The sequence below is a fragment of the Dipodomys ordii genome, unplaced genomic scaffold (genome assembly GCF_000151885.1).
Source record: "Dipodomys ordii isolate 6190 unplaced genomic scaffold, Dord_2.0 Scaffold27, whole genome shotgun sequence".
NCBI classification, from domain to species: Eukaryota; Metazoa; Chordata; class Mammalia; order Rodentia; family Heteromyidae; genus Dipodomys; species Dipodomys ordii.
The window spans coordinates 1,251,169-1,265,831 of NW_012267243.1; the positions used below are offsets into that span (position 1 = coordinate 1,251,169).

Here is a 14,663-nt window from a genome sequence, read left to right on the forward strand (position 1 = left end):
CTACCAGCACAACTATGTTTATTGCAGCATTATTTACCATAGCTAAGATATGGAACCAACCCAGATGCCCCTCAGTAGATGAATGGATCAATAAAATGTGGTATATATACACAATGGAGTTCTATGCCTCCGTCAGAAAGAATGACATTGCCCCATTTGTTAGGAAATGGAAAAACTTGGAAAAAATTATATTAAGTGAAGTAACTATGCTTTCTTAAGAAATATCTGTCTCCTTGATCAAGCTACTGTCCTGCTAGTTACTGATTGACTGTTACTAGGGAGTTAGGGGTCAGAATGCTTTCTGGTCATGAGGTTTTTCCAGGAACCTGAGCTCATATGTTGGTAAAAGCCTTTTACAAAATGGCCATAATATCCAATTTAGTTGCAGTCTAGCCAAGCCAGGCTTCTCAGTGTCTTCTGCATCTCATTATTACAAGGGGTCGATCTGTATCCTTGTTTCAGCATTTTGTTATTTCCTTTCCCCTCTCCAAATTAGAAAAATGTATATACAAGGATGGTAGGGGGAAAACAAAGGAGGAGGCTACAATGCTCCATAAGAAATATACTCATTATCTTGCTCATATAACTGTAATCACTCTGTACAGTATTTTTATAATAAAAACATACAAAAAATAAAAAAACAAAAAACAAGATGCAGGGCACCAGAATCAAATACAGTGAAAACAAAGGTTAAACCTTTTTTCTCACTCTTGGACAATTTTTCATTGTGTGGGTCTAAGACAGAAGACCTTGATTTTTCCATAGCACAATCTTATACATCTTTTAAATTTTATTTTATCAAGAGGAAGTAAGTTCACAATGGCATTGAACCTTCAACTCTCACATAGTCCTGTGAGCAATCTTCAGTCCAGGCCCACTCACATGTTTCTCTTTTTCATGGTCTTGCTTAGTTCCACAGTGGAAAAATGCAGCCATGATGCTTCTCATCTACCTGGACACCCAGTTCCACACCTCCATTCACTTCCTCCTCATCCAACTCTCCTTCTCTTTCGTGAACCTCATGAACTTCCCTGCTGAAGATGCCCTCCAACTATTTTCCTAAGAGCAATTCCATCTCTCTGAAAGTTATGCCAACCAGATATTCTTCTCTGTGTCACTTCTTGGTGCTGAATGTTTCCTGTTGGCTTCAATGGACAGTTTATCAAACAGATAACCTGTGGTCTCCTAGCAGCTGCTTCCTGGCTACTTGCTTTTCTCAGTGATACAATGGAAGTCTCAGCCACGGTGTCCTTATTAGTGATCTTCCGGTCTTGCTCTCATTGATGCATTGACACCTTTACTTTTAAAAGGATGATATTTGTCTACTAACAGTTATGTTTCTCTTCCATGTAAGAATCACAATAGCTTCTTAGGCATGTGTTATTTTGGCTGTCATCCTTTTGGAGAGGGTCAAAGCAAACCATTTGCCATCATTTTAAGTGATGAGAGCACACTGTACAGCAGCCATATTTGTACATGTGCATGCAGCCTTTACTTGTTTCCTTTTCCCAGTAAAAAGTGGTGTCTGTGTTCTACACCATCCTTACTCCTAGGCAAAACATGCTGCTCTAAAACTTCCGTAAGCAGGAAGTGGCCAGGGCTTTCATGAAGGTATTAGAAGAGGCAATTATTATAGAGAATAAAATGCCTGGTTATTATATACGGTCTTCACTGAAAAGTTCAATCTCCGAATTTAATACTTGTAGTTCATGTCAGAAAACTTACCCAGAATTTACAACATTTATAACCTACAAACATAAGACTGGAAATTGAGAAAGAGTGTAGGTGCTTATTTGTTCAAGTATATGTTTCCTCTATAGTTATGTCAAAATTCAAGGTATTACTATGAGTAACTGTTTGCACTAAGACTAAATTCATCTATATGTTTATATTTCCATATTAAAAATTATCATATGAGTAATATTTGTCTATTTGTCTATTTTTTTTCTCTTGTGGGATCTAAACTCTGGGTTATGGCACTATCCCTCTGCTCTTCAGCTCAGGGCTAGCTCTCTACCAATTGAGTGACAACTCCTATGTGGGGCTGAGGAATCAAACCCAGGCCCTCATGCATGCAAAGCAAGCACTCTACCAATGAGCCACCTTTCCAGCCCCTCATTTGTCTACTTTAATGCTTCAAAATGCTACTAAATATACCATGTCATTAGCATATCATATTTTATTTGATCAGCCAATAAATCTCCTCAATAATTTTTGAATCAGAATAATCATCATTATAAAAGAATAGGTAAGCTCATTAAATGTCAAATTATAGAAATGCTATAAGATTATTAATAGAATTGGTGAGATATAACCAGATATAATAAAAAGATTCATTATGAATAGGAATTAGGATTGAATTTGTTTTATAACAGAAATTGTATAGCTCCATGGGGAGTATATTTGTCTGCATTTATTAATTCTTATTACATGCATCCATCTTACAAATGGGAGACAAATGTGTGAATATTAACCTTCAGTTCAGATTTTCTCATTTTAGATATACTGATCCTTGCTTTAGATCTTATAGTTATATGAAATATGGTCCATTTTTAAAGAGAATAACCTAAAATGAAGTTCTGAAGAAACAGTATGAATAACATTATAGTGTATTTTCTTAGCTTTTGAAATGTATTATGTAGTATTAATCAACATGATAATGCATAGAAATAGTGAAAACATAAAAGCTAAAAGGTTTCAGAAGATCTGAAGAAGCAAAACAGAATGCCTTAGAAGATACAAACAATAAAAACTCAAAGTTTGGGTTTGGTAAGTACAACCATATACTGAGGTGAATAAAAGGATATCAGAAGTGATACAGTAGAAATTGTTTAAATAGGGATACAGGTGGACACATTGCAACAATGAGATATACAAGACGTTATGTTGAAAAAACAAACTTTACAACTTTGGTGAGAGGTGGGGGGTGATGGGAAGGGATGGGAAGGGATGGTAGGGGAAACAAAGGAGAAGCCAACAATGCTTGATAAGAAATGTACTCATTACCTTGCCCATGTAATTGTAACCCTTCTGTACAGTATTTTCACAATAAAAATTTTAAAAAGGAATTTTAACAAGTATTATTATTAAAGTGCTAAATATAAATAGGATAATTTAGTTATTGGAATTAATTAAATATTTTAAATGTATAAAAAGATTATACATTATAATAAAATAAATTCTCTTAAAATTCTACTGAAAGGGGGATTCCAAAAAAATGATATTTTATAGAAATACCAAAATTAGCCGAATATCCATATAAGCAATTTTAAATACATAACAAGAAATAACAGTTTCCAACAAAAGGTTTTAGTTTCTAAGTAAATTCATAAGGCTAGCTACCTTTGGTATCTAAAACACAAACTAAGTTAAGAGGGAAGCCCATACCTACAAAACCTGATTCTTGGAAAGGTAGAAACAGTAGAATCTTAAGTTCAAGTCCTGCCCCAGAAAATTTAGTAAGATCCTATCTCTACAACAGTATGCAAATTAATAAAAGGACTCAATACATGGACCAAGTAGTAGAGCACTTGTTTAGTTTATGTTAAATCCTGGTCTAATACAATTAATACCAGAAAGTTAAACAACAAACAATGACATAAACTGTACAAAATATTTCAAATAATGCTTTTGTTTTTCACTGACCTAAAATTGACAAATTTGTGTTTGTGTTTCTAGAGCCAAAGCCAGAGACTTGAGTAATTTCTATGAAATAGCAATTTATTTCATATGATTCTAATTGTGGGAAGTGCAAAGACAAAATATGTATATGTCTGGTAAGGAATATTTCTCTACATTCAAAAGGTCCCATTTTTTGAGACATGTTTTCTTCAGCCTTGATCCCTAATCAATGAGATTCAACAACCCAAATGGCTGCATCTGTTGATGCTTTTATAATGCTGATGTACTGGGGATTAAGTTTCCACATGAGTTTTGAAAGGGGCACTATAATGTGAACTATTTTAACTGCTAATAAAACATGTACAAAAAAGAAAAATCAAACCAGACGTATAAATAAGTTAAAAAACTAAAAATAAGCTAAAAATGTAGGAGTTATGTATAGGCTCTAAAAATTAAGAATCTACTTTTTTTATGTTTTCTTTTTTTTAATTGTGAAAATACCATACAGAGGGGTTATAATTACATGGGCAAGATAATGAGTACATTTTTTATCAAGCATTGTTGCCTCCTCCTTTGTTTCCCCTTCCTATCCCTTCCCCTCTCCCCACCCCGCCCCAACCCCCACTCCCTCCTTCCTACCCCCACCTCCCCCGACCCCCTGCCAAAGTTGTAAAGTTCGTTTTTCTACATAATGTCTTGTACATCTCATTGTTGCAATGGGTCCACCTGTATCCCTATTTAAACAATTTGTTTTTTCCTTTCCTCTCCACAAATTATACCAACATCAAATACAGTGAAAGCAGGGGTTATACCATGGGGGAGGGACATACAAAGTAACATGAAATCATCTTATAACATTTGAATCTTTATCTTGGGGTTCATTTCGCCTAACATCAACCTGTCTGAAAATTTCTGTTTGTCTCAGACATATACTAGTTATTGCAAATAAGGGAAACCATGGGAGCTATGTTTCTTTGGTCCTGGCTTACTTCACTTAATAAAATTTTTTCGAGTCTTTCCATTTCATATTTGGTGCATATTGTGCTTTGTTACATTTTAAACACACCCAAACCTAGTAGCTTAAGTTGATATAACTTTTTATCTCTAATGTTTACCGAATGACTTGAACAAAGAAAGCACTCATTTAAAAAACCTAGCACAGATCTTCATGTTGTCATGTAATGGCTGATTATTAATTTAGAAACAGTTGGGACGTACATGAAGATCTTTCTTTCTCTCCTCTGTTTTTCTATCTATATTTACATAGACTGGGCATGTCAATAATATCTTCATCTTCATATTATGAAAACCTCAATCAAATAAACTACTGAAACATAACTAAAATATCAAAAACTAGTACTTCCAAAAAAACATTGTATTTATGGACAAGTTTGAAACAATACGGAATATAATTTCTGACATAGGTGCTCTGCTGGGCTTATAGACATAATTTGTCTGTATGTTATCTTTATCTTTCGATGTATTATATAATCTTGTTAGAAGCATATAAAGAATTATCTTTCTATGTATTATCTAATCTTGTTAGAAGCATATAAAGAAATCATTGGGTCCAAACATAGATCATGGTATAAACACATGTAGTGTTGAGAAAGATAAAATTTCATTTTGTAAGCAAACACAACCATTTGATTAAGAGAAAAGAATCATCAGGGAAAGCATACAAAATTTACTTAAATTAATATGCAAACAGAATATGGAGGAATAATGTTCTGATATCAAATGGGTTGTATTGTGTGAAATGTGAGAGAAATTAAAAATAGTTTGATCCTTCCCTCTATGTGTTTTATAAAGATATAGGAACATAATTACAATAAAACTAGTAGAATAATACAAACAAAAACATCAGTTGAAAATACAAATCAAAAATAATACAGTAAATAGTTACAAATACTAAGTTTCTATATATGGACAAATTTACAATAATGTAGAAATGCCTGTGTGGGAAAATCAGCCTCACGGTACCAAGATAGCACCCCTTGATTGTCCAGTATGAAAGTAATTAGTAAATTTTAATAAAGTTCTACATGTAGATATTAAAACATAGAAGGTGTGGATGTAACTTTAATTAAAAATGAGAAACACAATTGCCTCCTTTCCCCTTAAGCTTATAATATAAGCTAATCAAGATTTTTGAAATGTGAAACAGGGTATGGGCACATACACTTGTAAACTCAATGTCTCAGAATGTGCTTCAGATATGCGATGCAAGGTCAGTCCTCGCAAAATTAGTGCTGCCTCATCTCAAAGGCAAAATAGAATCACATGGGATAGGAAGTAGGAATGAAGCTCAAGTCGTAGAACACCTGCCTAGCGTATGCTGGAGCCTGGGTTCAGCCTCCAAAATTACAATAAATAGATAAACAAACAAATAATGAGACACAAAATAAAGCCAAAGTGGAATATTAACATATAAATGACAAGAAGATAGAAGAAACAAATTTTGGGTGCTTGTTATTTGTCAAAAAATGAAAATAACTTGTTTATGTTAAATAACATAATGTTATCAAATGAAAAATGTTGTATCAAGTCCTAGGAGAAAAATTGCATGATAACCTACAGCACTATAATTGAACACTAGGGACTCAGCTCCCTCGTGACATTGCAACATCAATTCACAGGTGACATAGCCAAATGCTTCTCAGTAACACCATTTAAAATCTTTCTCTTAACCTGTGAGCAGCATGAATTTTTGCGGACATAAAGCAGGTAAGACTGAAGAGAGGAGGAAACTCCAATAATCAAAGCATTCTGGCTTCTATTAAGTTCAGCCATGAACAAGTTTTTGAAATATATTATCCATTGTCATAGTGCCTATAGACCAAACTTCCCTTTCCCTCACTCTCCCTGGCTTCTGGAAACTACCATTCTGCTCTCATTATCTAAAAGAACAACAGTCTTTGATTCTACATGAGTCTTGTGATGGCACTTGTCTTTCTGAGCTTGTCTTATTTCACTTAAAAAATGACCTTGCTCCCCTTCCATCCATATGGAACACATAGATGAGGCTAATGAATTCTACATTAATAATGTAGAAGAAATCATTTTTGAATGTTCTTGAAAGGAAGAAACCTTAAAAGTTTGAGGAAAGAGACAAACTTGCTTTGACTGGGATTTAATCAAATATATAAACAAATCCAAAGTTTACTTGTCATATAGATATTATAGTGTGTTAAGTAAAATTAAAGCAAATAAAAATAAAATATGACTAGCAGTTCTTTGGGAATCGTGAAAGAATAAAAAACAATATGTGTGTGTGTGTGTGTGTGTGTGTGTGTGTGTGTGTGTGTGTGTGTATGGCTTATGGCTTAGGGATAGATCTTATTGATAAGTGTAATAAAGAAAAACTCTCAGAGAATATTGAGCTGATTGTGAATTTAGGATGTGGTAAAATTCTTAGTTATAATGAAATGTTATGTGCACAGAATTATTAAAGACTGAAAAAGAGTTTGGAAGAACAAAATGTAAAATGTAAAATAAAAACAAAACAAGTAATACATTTTTCTCATATAGTATTAAGGGAGGCATCAAATATTTCATTGAAAAAGAAGCAATAAGGAAGCAAAACAGAGGAAAATAAATGTCACTTTTTAACAAAACAGAAATACTTTCCCTCTATGTGTGGATACAGGATCAAATCTAGGTGCTTCTGAACATGATACTTGAACTTTACTTCTGAGTTGCTCCAATATTCTTTCAAAAGAAGTTAAAATGTTTATGTTTCATCAACTATATGAATCTCAAGATGAAGTATAAAAAGACTACATAACTGCCAATTGAATTTAATTAATATCCAAATATATACCAGATATCACTTAATTATTTATAATTATGATTTTATTTAACATTCATAAGAAGTATAGCTATTATCTATGTCTATATTTATGGAGAGGAATATACAAAGCTTAAGAAATTAATAATTTCCTTATTTTACACAGATAAGCTAATTTATAAAAAAGTATTGAATCATGCTTTACATTCCCCTCTTACCAGGTTTATTCAGGTAAAAGACCTGCAGTAGATTATTTCATGGATTCACTCAAGATTTTATGATGAACACAGAGAAGTATACATTGGTTAGGACAGGCTTTCACAGTGGCTTTTCATTATAATCATCAAATATTTATTAACATATGTATGATGTCGATAACCTAATTTATCTATTTTTGGTAATATCTATTTATCAATTTATCTATTTTCTAACCAACTATAATTTTAATGCACGTTTTCATCCAAAATTTTATAGACAGGCATTTTCTAGCACCACAGTTTGATATGGTAAGTACCATGGCATTCCCAAAACTAGGAGTAATTGCTTCATTCTAAGTGTGTTTGTCAAAGGATGATCTATGATCTATATTACACATTTGGTTTACTTTTTTTATTCTTTTTTGGTGAAAATACCGTACAGAGGGCTTACAATTACATGAGCAAGGTAATGAGTATATTTGTTATCAAGCATTTTTGCCTCCTCTGTTTTTCCCCTACCATCCCTGCTCTCCAATCTCCATGACTACATCCCCCCCCAAAGTTGTAAGGTCCATTTCAACTGATGGTTACATCTCATTGTTGCAATGGGTCCACCTGTATCCCTATTTAAACAATTTGTTTGTTCCCTTCCCCTCTACAAATTATACCAACATCAAATACAGTGAAAACAGGTTATACCGTGGGGGAGGGACATACAAAGCAACAAAGAAATCATCTTATAAATATGTTAGAAACGATAGAAAGAAAGAAAAACCATTTGAGTCCTTATCTTGGGGTTCATTGTGCCTAACATCAACTTATCTGACCTTTTCTGCTTGTCTCAGACATATACTAGTTATTGCAAATAAGGGAAACCATGGGACCTATGTTTCTTTGGGCCTGGCTTACTTCACATAATATAATTTTTTCCAAGTCTTTCCATTTCCTAACAAATGGTGCAATGTCATTCTTTCTGATGGAGGCATAGACTTACATCGTGTATATATACCACATTTTCTTGATCCATTCATCTACTGAGGGACATCTGGGTTGGTTCCATACTGGAGCTAGATTACATGACTTAAAAAAAAAGAAAACAGATAGGCTCTTACTTAGAAAAAACTATTGCTATTCATTTGCCTTTAAAGGCCAAATCAAGTTAAAAGTAAGCATGGCTATCACTCATTAACAAAAAGAAATGAGGCCCAGACAAAGTATTTCTGCACTGTTTTCCCAACTTCATAGAGAGGGAAATCTTGGATATTGTGTGCTGTAATGTCTTAGTAATCTCTCAGTCACTGTATGTATCCACAGTCGCATTCACCATGGCTTGGGGAAACTGGACTTTCAACTCTGACTTCATCCTGCTAGGAGTTTTCGATCACAGCCCCATTCACACGTTGCTCTTCTCTGTCGTTTTCTGCATCTTTATGTTGGCTCTCCTGGGAAACTCAACCATGGTTCTCCTCATCTACCTGGACAGGCAGCTCCACACCCCCATGTACTTCTTCCTCAGTCAACTCTCCCTCATGGATCTCACGCTCATATGTACCACGGTGCCCAAGATGGCCTTTAACTACTTGTCTGGCAACAAGTCCATCTCTCTGGCAGGTTGCGGCACCCAGATATTCTTCTACGTGACTCTACTTGGTGCCGAATGTTTCCTCTTGGCCTCAATGGCCTATGATCGTTACGTGGCCATTTGCCACCCACTAAGATACCCCGTTCTGATGAGCCAGAAAGTCTGTGCTCTCATGGCAGCTGCTTCCTGGATTCTTGGCTCCCTTGATGGCATAATTGAAGTTGCAGCCACATTATCTTTTTCCTATTGTGGTGCCCGGGAAATACCTCACTTTTTCTGCGATGTTCCTTCCCTTCTCCCTCTCTCTTGCACGGACACGTTGACCTTTGAAAGGATGATCTTTATTTGCTGTGTGGTTATGCTTCTCTGCCCTGTAGCTGTCATCATTGCGTCTTATGTGCGTGTTATTGTGACTGTCATCCGCATGGGATCTGGGGAGGGTCGCCACAAAGCTTTCGCCACCTGCTCCTCCCACCTCATGGTGGTGGGAATGTACTATGGTGCAGCCATGTTCATATACATGCGGCCGGCCTCTGGGCGTTCACCCACCCAGGACAAGATGGTGTCTGCCTTCTACACGATCCTCACGCCCATGCTGAACCCCCTTATCTACAGCCTCCGCAACCGAGAGGTGACCAGAGCTTTCATGAAGGTATTAGGGAAAGGCAAATCTGGAGAGGGAGTAGTCTAGTGGTCACTGGGCTCCTTTTTTCCAACATTATGTATATATTTATATACAGAATCAATGCAATCCAGCATGCAATATTTTCTTATCCTTAAATTTATAGCAACCACATGAGATTAAGAAAAGGAAAACCATTTGAATTCCTGTTGATGAGGATTCTTTTGTGAATTATCCATTGTAGTACACTGTAAATATTCATTGAAGTAGAAAACACATAATTGTATAGTGTATTTTATATTACTTTTAGCAGATGAGAGATGCCCGCCCATTAATAATACCTCATTAAATGCAGAGATTAAAGCTGTGTTGTTTAGGTATATATTACATTTAATCTTAGAGGAGAACTTCACACTTAGTGGAAGATACATATCAGACTTATTATCTTATTCAAATGAAAATCAATTATTTATTCAACCATAGGTTCTTATTTTTATAGATTATTATGAAAGTAATTTTGATAAATAATAATGGATGCAACTATCAGATGGATAAAAGAGAAGCATTTTATTAATGCTTTATTATTGTGTGCTAGAATGAATATTTTCATAGTAGGATTTAATTCCTACTATTATTTTATCTCTAGCCATTGACTTTTCACCTAGTAGGGTGAAATGTTAATAAAATCATTTGTTTTGCATTGTTATATATTTTAGGTTTTCTTTCTGTAATGTATTCATTGTATATAAATTTTCAGATTAATTGATAGATAATATTTAGTTTTGAGTGGTTTCTATTAGTCTGTGTTCAAATCCATCAACATTAACTATATCAGCAGTTGATTTATTATGTTGCTATTTCATAGTCTAGTATGGAGGTTAAGTATGTTTTGCTTATCAATTCATGAGTTGATGGATATTGATATTGGATCATTCTGTTATGATGTTATATAATTATAAATATATGTGTCTAAATATTTATGAAAATATGCTCTCATCAATTTTGGAATGTAATTAAAAGGGTATTAATAAATTTTAAGGAGACACTATGCATAACTGTGTGAAGAATTGTCAGACCATCTATCTGTTGCAACAGATTTATTTTCTACTTATTCTACTTATTGTCTGCTCGAGAAATAGTGTTTTATATTCAACCAGCAGTGCCTGGTTTCAAATATTTTTATTATCTCTTGTAAAACAATGTTGTTCAAATATGTGACAGGGTACCTAGTTGTAATCCCTTTCCATGTCCTGATAGCTAAGTATTAAGCATCTTGTCTCATATTTCCTGGCTCTTTCAATCTATTTTCCAGGAAAAAGTGAACTTAGTTGATTGCTCATTAGAAATTGGATTAAAATTTACCATATCCCAGTGTAATTTAGATCTAATTTCCACATATTAGAGAGAACTATAAGATTCTAGATACTCACACTGAGATCAAAAGAAAATACTCTTAGGAGAGAAATACAGAGAAGTAATGACTGTGATTTTTATACTTATAAAACATATATATACATATATATATATCAAAATAAACCTAGATATGGAAATAAAGGCCTCACACTCTTATTTTTATTTTTTTGATGGTTTTGTCTTCTTTTCTTTATGTATGTATGGTGTATTCACATATATCTTCAGGAGGGAAGGCACAGAACTTGAGGGACCAAGGGTAAAAAAGTGCAACAGTGAAACTCACTGGACACTGATGAAAGTGAACTATAAAACTCATGGGAGAAACTAGGGAGGGAAGGGGTAAAACGGACTAGAGAAAGAGAAAAAGGAAGACACTGTGCAAAACAATGTACTCATTATATGACTCAGGTAATTGTAATCCCTCTGTACATCATCTTATAATAATAATAAAGTAAATACAATAAAATATCAAAGTTTAAAAATAGAAATTGGATTGTCATATTTTATTATTGAAGTTTATTTTTACAAGAGTTTATGTTATTTTACCTTTTAAATGAGTTGCCTTTTAATTTTTTCACAATATATGTTAAGCAACAAGTTTCATTTAGGTGATTTTTAATTTCAAGAAAGTTTAATACATTTATTTTTTATATTTTATTGTAACGATACTGTACAAGGATAGAATGCTCATATACTGTACAGTTACATGAGTAAGGTAGTGAGTACATTTCCTATTGAGCACTGTTACCCCCTATGTTGTTTTTCTCGTATTATTGCTTCCCTTCCTACCTCCCTAACTCCTCCCTCCCCTGAAATTGTAAAGTTTGTTTTCAACATACTATCTTGAACATCTCATTCAACCTGTATCCTTGTTTCAGCATTTTGACATTTCCCTTCCCCTCCTCAAATTAGAAAAATGTATATACAAAATGCAGGGCACCAGAATCAAATACAGTGACAACAGGGGTTATACCGTAGAGGGAAGAACACACAAAAGAAACCAAAAAATTACATAGTACATTAAAAACAGTAACAAAGAAAAAACCCCTTGTGTCTATATCTTGGGGTTCATTTCACTTAGCATCATCTTATATGGTTATATGTACATAGATTTTTATCTTTTCTGCTTATCTGGTAAGATTATCCTAGACATATACTAGTTATTTCAAATAAGGGAAACCATGGGACCTATGTTTCTTTGGGTCTGGATTACTTAACATAATTTTTCCAAGTCTTTCCATTTCCTAATAAATGGAGTGGTGTCATTCTTTCTGATGGAGGCATAGAATTTCATTGTGTGTGTGTGTGTGTGTGTGTGTGTGTGTCTGAATGTGTGTGTGTGTTTGTGTGTGTGCCACATTTTCTTGATCCATTCATCTACTGAGGGGCATCTGGGTGGGTTCCATATCTGAGCTATGTTGAATAATGATGCGATCAACATAGTTGTGCTGATAGCTTTAGGATGGCTTTGTTTGTGATCGTTTGGGTAAATGCCCAAAAGTGGGATTGCTGGGTCATAGGGGAGCTCTATGTATAATATTTTGAGGAACCTCCATAATGCTCTCCAGAGTGGCTGAACAACTTTACACTCCCACCAACAATGAAATAGGGTTCCCTTTTGGCCACATCCCTTCTAGCTTCTATTATTGTTAGATTTCTTGATTATAGCAATCCTAACTGGGATGAGGTGGAAACTCATTGTTGTTTTGATTTGCATTTTTTATGGTTAGAGAAGTTGCACATTTCTTCATGTGTCTATTGGCCATTCATATTTCCTCTTCAGAAAAGTCTCTTTAATTCTTTAGCCCACTTATTAATCGGGAGGTTGTAGTACTGACAAAATTGGTTAAACACCTGTGGAAAACTAAAGCTAGACCCTTATATATCACCTTGCACAAGAATAAACTCCAATGGATCAGACTTCGAAGAAAAAGCAGATACCCTGAAAACATTATAGGAAGGAATAGGAGAATGTCTAGGGCTTCTTGGCACAGGCTGAAATTTTCTTAATAAAGTCCCCAAAACACAACAAATCAAAGAAAGTTTGGACAAATGGGATCACATGAAACTGCATGGCAGAGCTCCTGCATGGCAAAGAACATAGCTAGCAAGATCAACAGCATGCTCAGGGATTGGGAGGAGATCTTCACTAGCCAAACAACAGACAAGGGTCTCATATCTAAAATATACTTAGAACTTAAAAAAATTAAATCCCCAACAACAAATACTCAAAGAATTAACAGTAAATCTTTCAACCTGTGGTCCATTTTACTCTTTGACTATTCTTCACTTCCTTCAAGATGGTTCTTTAGTGCTCAGAGTGTGAATTTGTACATTTGTTGATTTTTCAGTAGTAAATAATTTTGTTGTGACTGTAAATGGAATTTTTTACTAATTTCATTTTACCTCATTTGTTTACTAGATAGACAATGCAATCAAGTTTCATATGCTGATTATTTATTCCAAAAATTTGCTGAGCTGATTTATTTCCTATAATCAAAGTTCTAGTTCAGTCTTGACATTGTGTTCCTTTTTGAAGTATTCAATTAAAGTATCAAAGAGTATGATTTTGTGGGTGTGTTGCACACAGTGCAACATGCTTCCAACATTCTAACAGAAGGGGAAGAATTTATTTCAAATAAATTGAGACTGTGAATATGGTTAATTACTTCCTTTTCAGAAAGCATCAAAGACCCAAAGTCATTTCATAATGTAAGAAAAATTATACTGTAGTGTTTTTCTACATAACTCTTCTATAAGTTGGCAAATTCATTGGTGTGATTTAGAGAAATTATTCTCATGTATAAAAGTAAATATGATTAGCATTTAATAATGAGTAACACAAATTCAGGGTGCTGAATAATATTCGACATTTTATTGGGTGGTTTCTGTGTTTCCCTTGAGTTGAAAGTGGTTGGAAGATGTGTTTATTTTAATTTGATGCTAATAAATTCATTCTTTGGAAAATTTGGATGTTTTTATAAAGATGCAGAAGGATTCAGCCTGAACCATAATAAGTCTGAATTTTCAATGGAAAAAAGCTTAGTCCAATATGTGAAAATGGAGCCAAGTAAATTGAGGAGATGTATGAGGATGGAAGATATATGGAAGAATAATGAAAGAAGTAACACTGATCAAAATATACTACACTAACAAACTAATACATTGAATTGAAATAGTACTGGACAGCTGCTTAAGGATGATAAATACAAAGAAAATAAATAAAAAAATTAGGGGAACATTTTTAAAGATTTGTACTAACAGATATGGGAAAACACTTTAATAAAGGAACTAAACAAGAGCAGTTAAAAAATTAGAACCTTTTTTGTACTGAGGTTTGTTCTACCTGTCCCTAATTTGCTGAGTGCTTAATAGGAAAATATCTGCCAGGTGTGTTGGTACACGTCTGTCATTTTTGCAGTCAGAGTGTTGAGGCAA

The 14,663-nt window shown here is 34.1% G+C and overlaps 1 protein-coding gene across 1 annotated transcript; it reads left to right on the forward strand.

Moving 5' to 3' along the window:
• The first annotated feature begins 8,933 nt into the window (after positions 1–8,933).
• LOC105985044 (olfactory receptor 2M3) lies at positions 8,934–9,881 on the forward strand. The gene has a single exon (XM_013015457.1). The coding sequence runs from the start codon at positions 8,934–8,936 to the stop codon at positions 9,879–9,881; it is 948 nt and encodes a 315-aa protein (XP_012870911.1).
• Positions 9,882–14,663: the final 4,782 nt, after the last annotated feature.